The sequence below is a fragment of the Silurus aristotelis genome (assembly GCF_946808225.1).
Source record: "Silurus aristotelis genome assembly, chromosome: 22".
In the NCBI taxonomy this organism is placed as follows: domain Eukaryota; kingdom Metazoa; phylum Chordata; class Actinopteri; order Siluriformes; family Siluridae; genus Silurus; species Silurus aristotelis.
Window position 1 is genome coordinate 9,198,872 of NC_139595.1, and position 19,737 is coordinate 9,218,608.

At 36.9% G+C, this 19,737-nt stretch overlaps 1 protein-coding gene across 2 annotated transcripts in view; it reads left to right on the forward strand.

Moving 5' to 3' along the window:
• The first annotated feature begins 13,591 nt into the window (after positions 1 to 13,591).
• The window catches only part of sbspon (somatomedin B and thrombospondin type 1 domain containing), a 6,249-nt gene continuing 103 nt past the window's right edge, over positions 13,592 to 19,737 (forward strand). Inside the window, exons 1-6 of one of the 2 annotated variants that reach the window (XM_083525375.1) lie at positions 13,592 to 13,738; positions 15,247 to 15,378; positions 16,542 to 16,664; positions 18,511 to 18,585; positions 19,216 to 19,290; positions 19,564 to 19,737. The exon at positions 19,564 to 19,737 is cut by the window's right edge and continues 103 nt beyond it. In XM_083525375.1, the coding sequence (XP_083381501.1) occupies positions 13,672 to 13,738; positions 15,247 to 15,378; positions 16,542 to 16,664; positions 18,511 to 18,585; positions 19,216 to 19,290; positions 19,564 to 19,655 (564 nt within the window). In that variant the 5' untranslated portion in view covers positions 13,592 to 13,671 and the 3' untranslated portion in view covers positions 19,656 to 19,737. The remainder of the gene's footprint in view (positions 13,739 to 15,246; positions 15,379 to 16,541; positions 16,665 to 18,510; positions 18,586 to 19,215; positions 19,291 to 19,563) is intronic. The other variant, XM_083525376.1, reaches the window with a different exon arrangement.

Here is a 19,737-nt window from a genome sequence, read left to right on the forward strand (position 1 = left end):
TGTCACACCAACTACCTGAATGTCTTCCCTTACCACATCCATAAACCTCCTCCTTGGCCTTCCTAAACTAGGCTAAACTTTAGGTCCCCTGGTGGTCTAGTGGTTAGGATGCAGCACTCTCACCGCTGCGGCCTGGTTTCGATCCCTTGTCAGGAAACCAACCCCAGCCATTAGGGTTGCACAAGCCAGTGCACTCTTAGTGCCGGTCCCAAGCCCGGATAAATGGGGAGGGTTGCGTTAGGAAGTAAAAAAAAACACGTGCCAAATCGAACATGCGGATCATGAATACGGATGATCTGCTGTGGTGACCCCTAATGGGAGAAGCCAAAAGAAAGTTTTACTGAAGGCTAAACTTTAGTCAGGACTTTTTTTTATTATAGTGTTATGAACTTTAAATTTCAGTAAAAAGCTGCTGTGCTGCAACATTTTGTGCTTGGATTTAGGCCTCCTGTTGCTGTGGCAGAATAGTTTAACTTGCATGTGCAGCTTATCAAAGACCAAAATAGGTTTTAGTTTTCTGGAAGCTTTATTAAGGTTCTGTTTAAAAAATTCTGTTTTGGTACAGTACTCAAGTCAAGTCAAGTTTATTTGTATAGCGCTTTTCACAACAGACATTGTCTCAAAGCAGCTTTACAGAAAACAACAGTGAAGGTGAATGGTGTGCGTTTGTCCCTGATGAGCAAGCCGTGGCAACAGTTGCAAGGAAAAACTCCCTTAGATGATATGAGGAAGAAACCTTGAGAGGAACCAGACTCAAAGGGGAACCCATCCTCATATGGGTGACATCAAGAGTTTGGTCATAAATCTTTCAACAATACAGAACAATTTGTGATCATCATAGATCCAGCATCAGCTTCTCCATGCCAGGGCCTTTAAACACTCGGCATCTACTTCTCCATGATCATCCATAGGTCCATAATCTTCACGAGGTGGGACGTGACTGGAGCTGGCAAAACCTCAGGATGCCTCGGGATGGGGAGAGAAAGAGAAGCAGTGGAGAGGAATTAGTGTAGCTGCTGTTCATGATATTAACAGCACAAGTTGATAATGTGCATGTAATCATATATTCTGGAGCACAAGGTTGTGATGTGATGTGTGTGATGTGTGTTATGTGTAGGCTTTGCTAAAAAGATATGTTTTTAATCTACACTTAAACTGGGAGAGTGTATCTGAACCCCGAACACTGTCAGGAAGACTATTCCAGAGTTTAGGAGCTAAATGTAAAAATGCTCTACCACCTTTAGTGGACTTTGCTATTCTAGGAACTACTAGAAGCCCAGAGTTTTGAGATCTCAGGGAGCGTGACGGATTGTAGCGTGTTAAAAGACTGAAGAGATACATGGGAGCCAAACCATTTAGTGCTTTATAAGTGAGTAGCAGTAGTTTGTAGTCTATTCGAAACTTAACAGGAAGCCAATGTAGGGACGATAAGATTGGGGTTATATGATCGTATTTTCTTGACCTAGTAAGAACTCTTGCTGCGGCATTCTGAACTAACTGAAGCTTGTTTATTAATGATGCAGGACATCCACCTAGTAATGCATTACAGTAGTCTATTCTAGAGGTCATAAACGCATGGACGAGCTTCTCTGCATCAGATATAGATAACATATTTCTTAGCTTAGAAATATTTCTAAGGTGAAAGAAGGCTGTTTTTGTAACTTGAAATAGATTATGTAATATCCACATTAGTATGGAAGATTTTGGCCTTCAGTATAATCTAAGTATAATATTCAGCACTCAGCATCTTCCCTTTACCCTGTGGGCTGCCCTTTGGGTCAGCATTTGCAATTTGGTAATAATGGATAACCTGAAGCCAAATGCATGCTACACAAGTTTCTAAATCTCAGGGTTGATGGCCAACTCACATTAAAAGACTTAAGTCTTTTGCCAGGCAGACACACGCTCTCTTCCCCTCTTCCTCAAACCTGCCTTTTATATCAAAGCTGTGCCATGTGACTGTCATTATTTTGTATGGGTATCTACACTAAGTGCCAGCAGGAATCATGTAGTAACTAAGAATTACATTTATTTGTACATTTCCACATTTTTACCTCAAAATGATATTTTGCTATATCTCTGACACATTAACTATGAATAGTTCTTATCTAGTTATCTTGAATACAAATGATGAATAGTACAGATCCACAGCTTTTTCTTTCTGCCTCCAATATGCAGGGAGTTGTTCAGTATTAAATACTAATGACTGGAATGGTTAGCATGGCCAGGAACAGAGTATTTTTTTCCACGATAACATTAAAAAAATATCTGCTTTTCAATTTGTCCTCTTGATTCAACATGTCATTTCTGTTAAACGTCGCAACATATATTCAAACGACGTGTCATGGGCGATGCTGGTGGTGAGGTCGTGTCAGCTTTATCCCAATGCTTGCGACTTCAACTCTTGTGTATAATTTCTTCCTGGTATTTTCTAAGTGGTGCGGTCTTTTTATTGTAGACATTCTGAAATTGTATCTTTCCAGGAGTGAAGCAACCAGTGGAGTGCAACCTCAACCTATCAGTGTGGGAACCAAGGGTATGGCTTTTCCCTTTAAAATGCAGATCAATAGACCCATCATTACACCAGCTTATCAACAGTAAAACTCCACCTATAACATATTCATGTCCACTCACAACATCATGGTCGAAGAGTTTAAACAGAGTCAGCCATATTTCTTAATAGATTTTGGACACTAATAAATCTCATGGATAACCATGAACCAACAAATTCAGTAACAAGACAAAGACTCCAATCAGAAACTAAAGACTAAGTGCAGAATCCAGGGTTACTGTCAAAGCTTCATGCCTTATTCCCAAACAAAGTCACTCCCCTGCCCTCCCTTTCATTCGCACTCATGTACTCTGTCTTACTCCTACTCTCCAGCACGTACCTCCACCTCTCCAGGCTCTTCTCAACCTGCTCCCTACTCTCACCACAAATCACAATATCCTCTGCAAACATCATAGTCCAAAGAGACTCCTGTCTGACCTCGTCCATCAAACTGTCCATCACCACTACAAACAGGAAAGGGCTCAGAGCTGATCCTTGATGCAGTCCAACCTCCTCCTTAAACTAGTCTTTTGTTCCTACTGCACACTTCACTGCTGTCACACTGTCCTCATACATGTCCTACAGGCTTCTCCATAAAGGGCCAGTGGGAATACATGTATAAGTACCAAACAAGTGACTTCTCTTTGGTTAGACTAAAAACTTCAACCCTTGCTGACCCTTTGTGGAATGCAAATGCAAGTTGAAGTGTGAAAATGTCCTGAGTTCATATTTTGTGAATTGTATTTTCTTTTCTTTTCATGAACATTGAACTTGCACGACTAGATTTTATGAAATGTGAGAACAGTATTTGCCAGTTAGAACAGTCTGAAACTGATGTATTTTACTCAAGTAAAGGCCATTTATCATAGCTGAAGCAATACATTTGCTGTTCCCCATGTTTGTTTTGTCATTTCTGTTATTTGTATTGTATTATTAAAGTCTTACATGTAATAAAAATAATTCTAGGTGTTGTTTTTATGATATATTTCTGTCTAAAATTACCCGTGCAGAGTTTTCCGATTTCTGTCAGCCATGATGTTTTAAAAGAAATGCTTATAAAAATTAACTGTTTATTTGTTAAAGTAGATTATAGCTATTATAGCATGATGAAATTATCATTCTGCTGAAAGTCAAATCCGCTCATGGGTCTTCTTACCACTGCTATGCAGATCACACTCAACTAATCTTTTCTTTCCCTCCATCAGATACCACAGCTTTCGCTTGGATCTCGGCATGCTTGACAGACATATCTTCATGGATGAGTGCTCATCAACTAAAACTCAACCCCAGGACTGTTGGTCATCCCAGGTGATTCATCTCCAGGTCAAAATCTCCAAATAACTCTTCATGACTCTCTGCTCTCCCCTTCAGTAACTAATCGTAACCTTGGGGTAACTATGAACAATGAACTGTCCTTCTTCCCACTTGTCGCTAATGTGGCTCGTTCCTGCCGAACATCCGAAGGATTCGACCATTTCTGTCCACACAGGGTTCCCAGGTGCTTGTTCAGTCTCTTGTCATTTCAAGACTACTGCAACTCTCTGCTGGCAGGTCTTCACCTGAACGCTATTCGTCCACTGCAAATGATCCAAAACTTATCTGCACGACTTGTGTTCAATCTGCCCAAGTTCTCCCACACCACCCCACTGCTGCGCTCTCTTCACTGGCTTCCAGTAGCTGCATGTATTAGATTCAAAACACTGATGCTTGCCTACAAGGCCAAAAATGGACCAGCGCCATCTTACCTCAGAGACCTCATCACATCTCGCACTGCACCATGCTGCCTGAGATCCTCAAGCACTGCTCGACTGGTACCACCTTCTCTCAGAATGAGAGGTAAGTACACTTCAAACCTCTTTTCTGTTCTGGCACCGAGGTGGTGGAATGAACTTCCCCTAGATGTCCGTACAGCGAAGTCCCTGGCTATCTTCAAGCGACGACTGAAGACCTACCTCTTCCTGAAACACTTAAATTAGCACTTTCTAAGTTTGCTTTGTAGAATTCAAGAGTTATATTTGTATTACGTTTGTAATCTTGGGTACCAGTGTAGATTTATTCATTGCTAGAGACTCAAAGCACTTTTGTACGTCGCTCTGGATAAGGGCGTCTGCAAAATGCCGTAAATGTAATGTAAATGTAAATGAAAGACAATTTAACAATACTATATTTTATAATAAAGAACCCAGTATCTCAGGTATGGCATTATTTAACTGGAATGTTGTGTCTTAACATTTAATGAATAAGCATGCTTTATTTTATTAAGTAGTGCCTAATTAATGTTGGTTGATCATAATTGACTTTCATTGGTGAACTTCTCTGCTTGTAACTATTCGGTTGCATATGTTATTTATAGATTTTAATCGCATTTATGTGTTTTATATTTAGCATTTACACAATATACTCCAGCTATGAAGCTCAGCCTTATTCAGATTCTGAAAGGAGACAGGTGTATAACTTGCAGAATTTAGGAAACAGGCAGTTTTGTATTACAAATGAGCTGAATAATTACAAATGTAGTGTATCAGAAACTTTGAGACAAAAAAAGGTATATCTTATCTTATCTTACTTGTAATAACTAAAATTTAGCTACATTGAAAAGATCCAGCACAATGAAACAGCACCCAGTGCTCCATTGCTTGTATTATTAATTCATTTATTGATTTATTAAATCATTCATTCATTAATTGATTTAGAAACTGTCCAGCACTGATCTCGCTGAAGTTCCTTTTTGTCCACCTAACCACATCTGACTGATGAAAAATTCTATAAAGCTCAGACTGAGTATGTAGGATCAGTCAGTCCTCGCCATCAACCTGCTTTCACAATAGCAAGCGACAAACCGATGGACAATTATGTAATTATGTAAATCGTAGTTCTTGGCGAAAATATTCAAATAATATTTAAATCAAATTAAGATTTTAATTAACATTTAGTTTTTTTTTTTATTTAATTTAAACCTTGTCTCAGTAAACACATTAATAATAAAGAATACTTTCTACAAACGGCCCATGAGTCCAGAATACGAACATAGCATAATGTAGACTATATAAAAATGAGCAATGGATTGGGATTCAGCACTAAAAAATATCACACCAAAAATATTTTCTTTTTTTTTCTTTATGTATATATTTAAAAAATATACAAAACAACACTCAGACTGCTGAGTATCATAATAGACACCTTTTTATTCTTCAATATCCTAGATTATAATGCTTTTAATAGTTATTTGCAACTAATATTCTACTTCTCCTGCTTCAGTAAACAATGCGAATTCACTGCTTTTCAATTTACTGCATTACTGCAAATGCAAATACTCCATTATTAATGCCCATTATGCTTTGTTTTTAGGATGAACTGGACACTGTTGCAAACATTCAGAATAGCCACCGAATCCGACGAAAAATGTGCGTGACATAAAACTTGGGAAACCCTTCCTCGTGTAGAACTTATTAGAACTTTATTAATCAAAAGACTACTTGAATCCTGTAGATGCTGCAAAATTGTTGGTGTGTAAATATGTATATTTCTAGGTTGCAGGTTGTATTTGTATACATTTTTCTTTTTGATCTATCTGTTTATTTAAACAAACAAAAAACATGTTACATTTTGACACATTTTTTAGTTAATGCAAATAAAACAATTTAAGTAAAACTGTACTCCATCGGTTGAACGTGTAAATGGGAAAAAGCATAAATGTAGAACAAAAACCTCCCATGGAGAACATAAAACTCTCCCATTTAAATTAACTCAATTTCAATTTAGAAATTGTGTAAAACTTAAAAAATTAATTAATAACCATACTATTTTATTTTAAATAGTTCTTAAAAGAACTGCTATTTCAAATTCATGTACATCTTCATTGAGTTATTTAGGCACATGACATAAGGGTGTGTGAAATATATATCGTGTGCGATACAGAACCTGAAAGTGCGTGTTGCATGAGCTGCCACTGGAGTGATTGTAAACCCTTTTACGGAGACAAAGGGCTGGAAAAATGTCCATGATATTTATTGAAAGAACAAGGCACCAAAGTGCGGGAAAACAAACAAAACCAAATATAAATCCTTGATCCCAAAACATAAAGGGTAACGAGAAAAATAAAACCAAACAAACAGCGAAACAATCTTTCACAGAGGAACTAAACAGGCAGAAGATCGCCACATAAGGAGAGCTATTTATACACACATGAAAACGAGCCTCAGATGAAGCAGTCAGCGTTTGCCATGGCGGGAACTGAAAAAACAGAGAGCATTAAAAATGTAAGATCCTCCAAATCCATTTCATTCATTTTACAGCAGAGCAGTGATTTTTGTTGTTCTTACTTTAATGCCTCGGTTTTAAATAATATATATCCTGTCCTTCAATATTAGAGATAAGAAATGTGATCCTTCTGAATCACTCAGTAAACAGACCCGGGTCTCACGGGTCCCTTGAGTCAGTAAGGATTCTGCCTTGTTTTTGCCATGTAATCCCACTAGAGGGCACTCACCAACTTCTTAGAATTATTTTTTTGTATTTCTGACCATGCAGGAAGTTTCCTGATCAACTCAGTTAGCTACTCGACATTGCTTTGCCATAAATCGCATGAGCAAAAGCCAAATATTTTTGTTTCTGATATTTGAAATTTAACAGTGTTTTGGCAACTATGCAGGTAAAAAATATAAATAACAAATACATTTACACATTACTTCAACATGCCATAAGGAGTGTTGGTTAAAATAAGAGCAAATGGATATTAAAAGCCTATTTACAAACAGAATCACAGGAATTGCATATTATACAAACAGGCACACAACATCATTGTTTTAAAGCGGTCACCACATAATAATCAACGTAGCAAATATTCTCCTAAGACTTTAGCACAAGAACATGCAGTTACTGAAAGAGACTCGCAAGAAGTCAATTGCATTTATGTTATTTAATATCTGACTTGACAAACATAACAGTCCAACATGTTAAATATGTTGGTGTAATGTTTAAAAAAGTAGAATATAGAGCACTACATTTAATCTTGGAAAAGTGAAACAGCTGCAGATTGTGTCATAGTTATAGGGATTCTGCCTGCTTTTGCCATAGTCCTTCCACTAGGGGGGGCACTCTGACTCCTCTGATTACTTGCCAACCACAACTTAGAACAACCAAATGGTATAATTTAAAATTTGTATTTATTTACAAATCATTTTTACAATTTATTCATTTTTTGTGTTGTTAGGAGCAAGATAAGCAAGGAATCAAGTGATGATCCGGGTAAAGGAAAGGAGGATTCATGAATTCTGAGTCATATGAAGGATCTACTTATTTAACCTGGATGAATCTAGATTCACTCATCTCTAACATTAAGTGGCAGTTCTAGCTTGAATGGTGCCCCGAGCGAACCCTGCCATGAACCAAATCCTAATTAACCAAATCATTAAATGCTAGTTTAACTACAGTTCAATTAAACTGGTTAGGTGTTTTTTTTTTTTGTTTGTTTGTTTGTTTTTTTGCATGCTGCACACTTTACGATAAACTACATACTATAAATTATAATAGTATGTGAGGTATTTGAACAGAAAAATTATTTTGTTGCTTTATGTGTAATAGAATAGCAGACAAAATAGCATAAGCTAAGTAATATTGTATTACTTAGATTAGATTACAGTTATAAGCCTATTTTCTTAAATGCATTAACTATACTATCCTCATAACAAGATGAGTGATAGAGCTGCATACATACATATATATTAATGCTCCTAATGGATTTACACTTTTCTTTTCTGGCATCTATAATTTTAATTTGGATTCAGCTCTCTTTACTTATGTGACATCACTCCAGGTCTTTTTAGTTCTTCCACTGAAAACCCTGAATCTGTAGGTGACGTCAACCAAATACAGTCTGTATCTATTTTGGGTTTATGGTCAGAAGGATGAGAAAAATATGCTTTAAGATGCTCCTGCTTCACAACAAGCACACCAGATATCAGGTTAAAAAGGGGCAGGATGTATAGTTGGCCGTATCAAAATGATTTGTTTATATTAATTTATTGAATCTTTCAATAAATTTAATAGTGCAGACTTGAAATCCATTATCCAGAGGGACTTACAAAGTTACAAAGATCCTGTATTTGCTATTGAAAAGCCACCTGAGATATGTCTGTTTCCACTAGATGGCGCTTGTGCATCAAGATGTTCGCTTATTTCGGTAACCTTTTATAGGTCAATTTGTATCAATTTATACTTTGATTATTTGATGATCATTATTGTGATTTCCATACTTAATTGTTGTTTACTTGAGCAAGACTTATTCTTTCTAAGAGTTTTTTGGTTATGTTTTATTTTATTCCCATTATGCCTTTGTATGGCACTTCCTGTTATGTCATCTACATGTAGAGATGGAACGATGCGATCATCAAAAGATGCATTTCCTTATACAATTATAAGCGATCCAATCAAGAGACTTTAAGATATATATCTCTCTCTTAGCTTACAAGCCGGCAAAATTGGTATGTAGATGTATTTTTTTGTTTATTTAGGAGTTGTGACTGTGACTGATGTTTGTTATTTTTCATCCTTTTTTTTTTTTTTTTAGTTCTATGGTGTTGATGTCCGCATGGACGTATGCATTAAACATCTGTAAAAGAGAACCTCAGCCTTCGTGTTGTGACTAAGAGTGACACAGTAGAACACAACTGCATTGGTGAAGGCCAAGATCGTCAGATGGTAAAGGGTGCCCGTTAAAGTCGGCCAGCAGGAGGTAACACATGTTGGATAAGGAAAGTAGAACGTTCAAGTGACCGCTATATGACTGAAGCAGCAGTGGGCAAGTAAAGGCTGAACAAATCAAGCACTTTTAATTTAGTGTCTGGAAGCAGCACAAGGTTTGGTGAACTGTTGCTGAAGTCTCAATTGCTGTAATATTTCCATCATCCTTAAGATATAAGTGGAAGTTCTCTAATAATCATTGGCATAATATGTTGTATTATTGAGGAAGATTAAAGCTGAAATTTTCTGTATACTTTATATTTCTGAATATTCAAAAGTCACAAGTTGTTCATGCTTCTGCTTCTTCAGTCCTATAGTTTACAGTTTAAATGGTTGAACCACACAAGTCTACATGAGATGCACTAGAACTTTAGTCTGTCTTTAAATATCACATCATAGTGCATACAAATTGACATGTCAGATTCAAGTGAAAAAACAACAGTCCACTAAAGAAGCTATCTGGACACATCCTACAGAACAAGAGGTTGATGATGCAGAGCAGGTTATCCCAACACAGCAGGTTGATATAGCTAAGCATGTTGAAGTGGCTGTGCAAGTACAACAAACTCAGGTAGGAGCAGATAATACACAGTTCCCAGATATCAGAAGTCAAAGTGTACGCATTCTTAACAAAAAGCGTAAAATATTGCAAGACACTAGGCTGGACAATCTGAAAAGAAGCTTTAAACAGAAGTTTAGAAAATGGAAGTATCATATCAATGGTTTGAAAAGAGCCATGAAGAACAATGATGATGCATATTTGATCTTTGAGGTTGTGAGCACCATTAATGCCATTCAGTCTGAGGTCGACCATATTTATGGTGACATAAGAAACCTCAGAAGCCCTGAACCAGAAATTCAGAGAATAAATGAGACCTGTCTTGCCATTACTAGGATTGGAAATGAAACGGTTAAACACTTCTCCATCCTAAGAACATACTTTGGCCTGATTCAGATTCAGTGTTTGAAGCCACCCTGTCCAGCACCATCTCAGCAATCTCATGCAAATCATGGTCTGTCTTTAGGATGCCGAGTCAGTCTTTCCAGGATTCTTTTCAGAAAAGACAAGAAGCAGCGGCTGAAGTAGCAGCTACACAAGAGGTAATTAAAATAATGAACACACAACATTAATATAAAGAGGAAAAGGTTAATGGCTAAAAGAGAAGTTCAAGAAGTTTTGCTTCCACTAGATGTTGCTGGTGCACTTAGATGCTTGCTTATTTCGGTAACCTTTTATAGTTTAATTTGTGTCATTTTACATTTTGATTATTTTATAATGTTTATTGTGATTTCAATACTTAGTTGTTTTTTACTTAAGCAAAACATTCTTTCTAAGAGTTTTATTATTATTATTTAATTTTATTCCCATCATGCCTTTGTATGGCACTTTCTTTTATGTCATCTGGATGACGAGATAGAACGCCTCTAGGTTAAGTATGTAACCCTGGTTTCCTGAGGGAACGATACGTTTGGGAACACTTCCGCGTTGTTCACACTCTGAATCACGTGTGTAATCCAGCCAACGGAGAGACGCAACGTCACCAGCACAACCAGGAAGCTACAAAACGCGCATGGGGAGGAGCCAATGCTAGCTTCTGCAAAAGAGAAGGGAAGCGCGGCAGGGATGCAGGGAGTGTGGCTTAGAGCGTCACAGTGTCTCCATCCCTCAGCGAACTAGCTAACATACGTAACCTAAAGACGTTCCCTCTAAGCAACTCAAGCTGCATCGCAACACTTTTGGAATGAGAGTCCAATCATGCCTTACTGACCAGTCCCTGCCTACTGTGAAAGAGCACAGCCAGAGTTCAGTACAGTGGAGCCAGGAGTGGCTCTAAGGTCAAAGTTATAGAACCTGACAAGGTACAGCAGGGTGGACCATCCCACAGCATTGCAAATGTCCTGGAGAGGGACTCCAGTGGGCCAGGCCGGAGAGGGCGCCACACAGAACCTGACGAGGTACAGCAGGTTGGACCATCCCACAGCATTGCAAATGTCCTGGAGAGGGACTCCAGTGGGCCAGGCCGGAGAGGCCACCACACTCTGAGTGGAGTGAGCCTTGACCCGGAAAGAAGCAGGGAGACCAGAGGACTCATAAGAAGAGAATATAGCATCCACAATCCACCAACTGAGAGTCTGCTTGTTGGCAGGTAGCTCTTTTTTATAGGGGTCATAGCAGACAAACAAGCTGGTCTGACTTTCTCCACAGACTCGTCCTGTGCCTGTAGGTCCCCGACCCGCTTCAGGGAGGATATAGCCAGAAGGAAAACAGTCTTAATAGACAAATACCTAACGGCTACCTCGACCAATGGCTCTAAGGGGTGCTCAGACTGAGCCTCCAGCATGCTGCCCAAATCCCATACACGCACTGTGGGTCACGTCCCAAGCCTCAGCCACTGGGTGCTAAGTAGGAAACGTGTCTCCAAAGGGTGTTTACCCAGTGACTGCTCAGCAAGCAAAGCACAATAAGATGCAATAGCAGACACGTAACCTTTCAGGGTCTGACACCACACAGAGAACAGATGAATCATCAAAGCGGGGGGAGAGGACCCAAGCTGAATCGAGTAGCCCCTCGCTACCGTGCGCAGGACCCACTGAGACACGTCTGGCAGCCTTTCCCAGGCTGCCAGGATATCTCTTAAGGGAACCAGTCTCTCGAGACTGGCCTCTGACCCGACCAGTGGAGCAGTGCCCTGCAGTCGTTGGAGCCTCCTAAGAGACGGCGGGTCTCCTCCTTCAGCTACGAAACCGGGAGGAGCTGAAGGAGGACGCCCGCTAGAGGTGGCTGTGCCCTGAAGCACATCTTGTGGATTCACATTTATTATTATATTTAGAAAATACCATTTTATGCCGGTCGAATCATTTTATTTTGTTGCATTTATCTGCCACACCTTAAAGCCGGTCCGTGAAAATATCGTCCGATATTAACCGGTCCGTGAAAATATTGTCAGAAATTAAACCGGTCCGTGGCAAAAAAAAGTTTGGGGACCATTGCATTAAACCACTGTAAAAGAGAACCTCAGCCTTCGTGTTGTGACTAAGAGTGGCACAGATCTATTAATAAACATATTCTTATGCTGATTTATTAGGACACAGACTAAGAATGTTATACTTTCAAAATGCGAGAATCTTCAATGCAAGAAGTGTTCATTTAAGAAGCTCTGGAAGAGGTAGGTCTTTAGAGGTCTTTTCATGTGAACACTGCTAGTGACTGTTCAGACATCAAGTGCAAGTTTGTTCCACCACCTTAGCGCCAGAATAGAGAAGAGTCTAGAAACGTGTCTTTCCTGTACCCTGTGAGATAGTGGGATGTGTCAAACAGTTGTTGTGGGTGTTGTGTAGTGTGAGGTCAGATAAGTGCTGAGACTGGGGGACATCACTGAATATAACTAATTTGGTTCAATTATTAGACAAAATCAATTAACATTGCCATAATACACAAGGCAATAATTTTTATGGACAATTAGGGAGGCTAAGCGCAGTGAAGGCTGCTAAAGTGTTACACAGAAAAACAGATTCCTAGATTGGGGGTGGGGTGAGATAGGGTTGTGGGAGTAGTTGGAGCTCTCAGAAATTAGATCTTTTGTAAAGTGTGATGTCGGATTACATGGACAGATGCAATAGAAAGAAATGCAATAAAAACTAACAAATTACTAAAGAGGAAAAAAACAAAAAATTTGGCAGCGTGTTTTTTCTTAAACATGATTTGTCGAATTTAATGAATATTTGTGTATTTGTTGAATTTAATGTATTTCATAATTTAGAGCAGATTGTTGATTTCCTTGTTCAAATACAGTCAAATCATCAGTCAACTGCAAGGTTTTTGTAAGATAAATAGGTTTAAAAAGTTGTAGGCCATTGTTTATATACAGGGTTGCCAGAATGAAAAGGTTTTTGTATGTGCATGTACAATACCTTTAAAGATACACAATAAAAATTATCATGTTAAATGGAACAAAAAAAGAATAGGTAAGCTACAATCTCCTGTTCTTACCTATAACACAAAAACATATAGGTTTTTTTTATTATTATTTGAATGTGAACATTCAATATGGTTTAACTACTAGAAGGGGTTTTCTTCGTATGTATTTCCACATTTCTTAAATTCTTGTGGATTACCTTTACAGACATAATGTGACTCAATAATCTTTAGGCATCTCAGACTTTTGGTAGAACCAGCATAGCAAGCTGGCAGGAAACTGGATCCACCCTCAGATCACAGCATGTTCTGATGAGGAATTGGAAAACATGGTGAAGTATAAAATGTTTGAAACTCATGATGCCTTAAACATAGTGCATCTCTCTTTTTCTCACTCACACATGCACACAGACTAAATACTGTATACATATACTGTACTTAGTTCGGATTGCTGGTCAGGAGGATGAGGCTGATACACTTTCAAATACTCCTGCTGCTTTTGTTTACAGAACAAAAACACCAGGCATCAGGTAAAGACTGATTATTTCATATATAAACATGTATTAAAAGAAAGGCTTTCAATAAGGACATGAGCTAAGATAACATGGCAAAAATAAAATAGTCTTAGTAGACTCTAGATAGGTTATATGAATGATCAAAGTATTTAATTATATGAAAACTATATAAATTAATACACTAATATTTTTAAGAATATGAATTTACCTGATCCAGTTCATAATTAATTTAGATCTGATAATTAGGCTTTCCAGAGCTGTAAATGCTGTAAAAACCCTGTTTGTTGCTATTACTATATAATAAAGAACCCTATACTATCAATATGCATAATATGCACCACTATACTACATTTATACCTACATTGGGTACACAATACTGCTGAAAGAATTTTAATAAGCCCCTGAAAAGATCTGAATGCTGTGACTGACTTTACATGAAACAAAGTTAATTCCTTTTTTATTAATTTTGTATTTTTTATTAATCTTTTCTAACCAAACATTTATGAATCTTTGAGAATCCACCAATTTTAATTTAATCTTTAGGAGAATAGAATACTTTTTTGTAATGGAAGCCGAGGAACACAGTTTGAATTCCTATATGCTTTCCAGGTCCTCAATGTAAATTAGTAAATTTGTAATAAATAAATAAATAAATAGATAAATAGATAAATAGATACAAATATACAAATATTTTTTTAATACTATAGTGTTATACTTTTATATATTGTTATAATACAGTTGTGAATGCCTACATTTTACTCATTTAAAAAAGAAAATACAAAATGTCAAGTAAAATAAATATGAATTTAACAGAATATAAAGAAATGTATTTCTTAAAAAGATTTTGTAAATCTGTCAATAAAACAACTTAATGAGTTTTATTTCTTTCTTTCTTTTTTTTTTTTTTATACATGGAAAATCCCATTATAAAATGTCAACAGCTTTCAAATAATGTAAAATTAATAGGAAAGATTATTTAACATAAATTAAAAGATTTTAAGCTGAAAAAGAAAATGAGTGTTGGGAGACAATAGATGGAAACATTATACCTGACACTTGACACTTTAAATTGAGACATGTTAATCTACAGTGTCAGATTCCTTTATGTGAGTAATCCAATCTTTTCCCATTTCCATCAATAACACTCATTGTATTATGCTAAGACAAAGAACAGAAAAAAAGCTAAAGCAATATGAAATGTTCCTTTTGTGTATGTTTTTTTACCTTTCTAAATTATTTTACTTTTCAATAATGGCAGAAAAAAATGCTTCTTCTGTACATTTTGTTTCATTCAATGGAATTGACTGCATTAGTGACTATGAAATGTCCTAAAACTGTTTAAAATTGTGCAGTGGCATTGGTTGGCATCAAAGTTAAGGTTTGGCATAAACTTTCTTCCTGATTCATTTGCTGTTACTTTAATAAAAGATTAAAGTTTTAATATAGATTGGGACATTTGGCCATAATTTCCTGCTTTTTATTCATATTTAATTTTATTCTTTATATATTTGTGTGTGTTACAGCTGGATGTGCAGAACCTATAGTTCTATGCTGCAAGGGGACAAATAATTCTTGCTTTAGAGGATGTTTTTGTGATGAAAGCTGTGTGCTTCTAGGGGACTGCTGCCCAGACTACAGTCAAACTTGCATAATACGTAAGATTTAGTGCATACAAACCTATGCATCACATCAACTACTACTAAAAGAGTGTGCAAACATAGCTCATGCATATTACTCAAATAAGACTATTTTCAGGAAGAAGAAACTGTGAAATTGTAAACAAATTTAATCCTGTTGGAGGTGTTGAAGAGTAAAATATTGTTTAATTTATTATCATTCTTATGTATGTTTTATAGAGTTTAACAGAGTATTTTCACTTTCAGAATATTTTACTTTATATTACACTACACTTTAAAATGTTGTTTATTGCTATATTAAAATAAATACATAAACTGCATTAAAAAGACCTGTTCCAAGACCACACCATAACCCCATGATTCGTGTGAGAGTTGGGGTGGAGTAAGGGTACTTTCACTGTGTCTACCCCAATAGAAAACTCTCCTCAAAAAAAGGTATTATGTGCAGGATATTAGAACATATGCATAAATTATTCAAATGTAGTCATAGAAGTGTCAGAAAATATGTAGTCATAATGTAGTAATAAAATATAAAATTTTTACATTTCATGTTAAAATATTTAACAGGAATCATACACGTTATCCAGCACTGTGCCTGTGAGTCTGATATTAAATAAAAACAACAAAACAAAAGATAAAGAAAAAGACATTTTAGAGTAAAAATGATCTGTTTAAAAATTATGCCTGAACAACATTCTAAGATTTTTTTTTTTTTATTAGAGTATAACAAACAACCATTTAAATTAGTTCCTACACATGGAAACTAAGCAAAATTGTTCCCTATGGTAAATATTTGCATAATATACTCTATGCAGATGATTTTTGGAAAAAAATGTTTAAAAAATATTTTACTTTTAAAAGTATTTCTTTTAACATTGACAATGCTAATAAAACATTTTGTGTAAAGATTTGCTGTTATGTAAAGATTTCCAATAGTCAATTTACTCCAACAACCTGTCAGTGGTCAAAACATGTAAATAATTCCTCTAGAATTTATTTAGGTGGAATTCTAAATGACTGTCTATTTTAGGTGTTAAAGTGAGACTTGGGTTGGGAATCAGTGTACCTTCTAAACATTTTTTTTAGATTTTTTTAGCCTTCTTGACCCAGGTTTATTTAAACATATACATTTCAAATAATAATGGATTATAATGATTTTTTTGTTGTTGTTACAATCTTAGAAACAACCACAACAATGATAACCACCACAGTGACTACAGTAACGAGTACCTTTAGTACAAATCCAACAACATCTGTGAATGTTACTACAGACGAAACAACAAAACCAACTCCAACCAGTCATGGTAAATAGTACTCAACTTAACTCAAGCTTCTTTGTCATTCTTCCACATACACAGTATACAAAAGAACGAAATGTTACTAACCCACCAATGTGCATCGACTGTGAACAGTAAGAGTGAACATTAGACATAAATAAAGAGTCAGCATTAAAACATAGGGTAGCAGATTTAAGGTGCAATAATGTGATTATATATAATGTGATAAATATAAGGTTGAATTGTAAGAACAGTGTAAATGATGATAGTGATGAGCAAGTCTACAGCAACCACCTTTGTTTGTCTACATTAAGAGACAGGTTGTTGTTGTGACACCAGTTTACTGTTGTTTCACCTCCTCTCTGTATCGCATTTTATTGTCATTGCTGATGAGGCCCTCTACTGTCATGTCATCAGCAAACTTGACAATAAGTTTGGATTACGACTTTTTGCTATGCAGTCAAGGGTAAGCAACATGAACAGCAGTGGGATGAGTGTACAGCCTTGGGGGGCACCTGGTGTCTGATGTTCTGCTGCCGATGCACACTGGCTGTGGTTTTTCTGTCAAGAAGTCTAGAATCTAGTTTGATGAGTAGAGTGTTGAGACCAAGTAGAAAGAGTTTCTTCATCAGTTGCTGTGAAATGATTGTTTTGAATGCTGAGCTGAAGTAAAAAAAAATGTATTAAAAATAAATAAAAAAAAACAGCATTCTGACATATGTGTCCTTTGTGTCCAGATGTAGAAAACAAAGTGCAGGGTTTAGGAGCTAGTGTCTTCGGTGGAGCGGTTGAAATTATATGCAAATTGGAGTGGGTCCACTGAGGTGGGCAGAGCAAAGTGAATGTGCTTCTTGACTACATGCTCAAAGAACTACATAATAATGGAAGGCAGTGCTACCGGGTGGTAATCATTGAGACGCCTCACTGTTGACTTCTTTGGCACCGGGATGATAGTGGTCATTTTGAAGTTTGCAGGGACCACAGCCTGGATCAGGGAGATATAAAAGATGTCTGTAAAGGACACCTGCCAGCTGGTCAGCACAGTCCCTGAGCACTCTCTCTTATATGTTATCTAGGCCTGCAGCTTTCCATTGGGAAAACAAAATCTAAAACTAGATTAGCAGTAAACCCAGGCCTGATTACTGCCAAACCTGTTCGCAATCAAAAAAATCTCTTAAATCGGACCTGCCTGACAAAGTTAAGTACACCAAAAGATCTCTATAAAAACCTGACGACATACCGAGATCCAAAGAAATTCAGAAACAAATGACAAACAAAGTAATTAAGATCTATCAGTTCGGAAAAGGTTTTAAAGCCATTTCTAAAGCTTTGGTACTCCAGCAAATCACAGTGAGAGCCATTATTTACAAATGGCAAAAACATGGAACAGTGGAGAACCTTCCCAGGAGTGGCCGGCCGACTAAAATGACCCTAAGAGCACAGTGACGACTCATCCAAGAGGTCACAAAAAAAACCCACGACAACATCCAAAGAACTGCAGACCTCAATTGACTCAGTTAAGGTCAGTGTTCATGACTCCACCATAAGCAAGAGACTGGGGAAAAATGGTCTGAATGGCAGAGTTCCAAAAAGAAAACCGCTGCTGAGCAAAAAGAATATAAATGCTCGTCTAGGTTTAGCCAGAAAGCATCTTGATGATCCCCAAGATTTTCGGAAAATACTTGTTCACTGACAGGGCAAAAGTTTAACTTTTTGGAAGATGTGTGTCCCATTTCGTCTGGCGTAAAAGTAACACCATATTTAAAAAAAAGAACATCATACCAACAGTAAAATATGGTGGGGGTACAGTGATGGTCTGGGGCTTGCTGTGATAAAAGGAACCATGAATTCTGCTGTTTTTTTGTCCTTTTAGAGACGCCTGGTACTACAGTGAGCCCACTAGGTGGCAGCCAGAACCAGACTGAGGATCCCAATCTTCATTCACAAGGTGAATTGGGTATTTAAAATCTTTAAGTCCAAAGAGGCAATGTTTTTGAAAGTGGTGACCACAGACAACTGCTCCTCTCCTTATCCTTCCTGAGGGATTTGTCTATAGTTTTGTGTTTTGTGAGGGTGCAGGTTACTACTTGTAGCATAAGGCAGTCAGTACCAATCAGGTTACACAGGTAGTCCACCTCCTCCAGAATGGCATATATATATATATATATACCTCCCAGCAGGACAGGTATCTGCTCCTTTGTGTGAGAAGGTGAGAAGGAACAGCAGCACTGACAGAGCCCTACAAAATGACTTCGAGCAGGATACTCAGAAACATATACACATATATATATATATATATATATATATATATATATATATATATATATATATATATATATATATATATATATATATATATACACTAATATCTGATTATTATTATCCTCCCCTCATCTAGTAGCATGATTGTCCCCCAACTCCCTGTACCTTTAAAATACTTACAACCTTGTTTATTTATTTAAATGTTTACATACATTTCAAATAATAATTATATATATATAAATATATAATGTTGTTGGTTTTACCAGTGGAGAAAAATACTTCTAAGATTAAACACTTATATTTTTTTTCATTGCAGCGATCCCTGGTACTACAGTCAGTATATTAAGTGAAAACAGCACACAGACTAAAGATTCCATTAAGCTTCCACAAGGTAAAACAAACATTTTACTATTATGACATGCATGCATTTTTCTTATTAATCTTCTTGATCCCCAAGACTTTTCGGAAAATACTTGTTCACTGACAGGGCAAAAGTTTAACTTTTTGGAAGATGTGTGTCCCATTTCGTCTGGCGTAAAAGTAACACCAAATTTAAAAAAAAGAACATCATACCAACAGTAAAATATGGTGGTGGTACAGTGATGGTCTGGGGCTTGCTGTGATAAAAGGAACCATGAATTCTGCTGTTTTTTTGTCCTTTTAGAGACGCCTGGTACTACAGTGAGCCCACTAGGTGGCAGCCAGAACCAGACTGAGGATCCCAATCTTCATTCACAAGGTGAATTGGGTATTTAAAATCTTTAAGTCCAAAGAGGCAATGTTTTTGAAAGTGGTGACCACAGACAACTGCTCCTCTCCTTATCCTTCCTGAGGGATT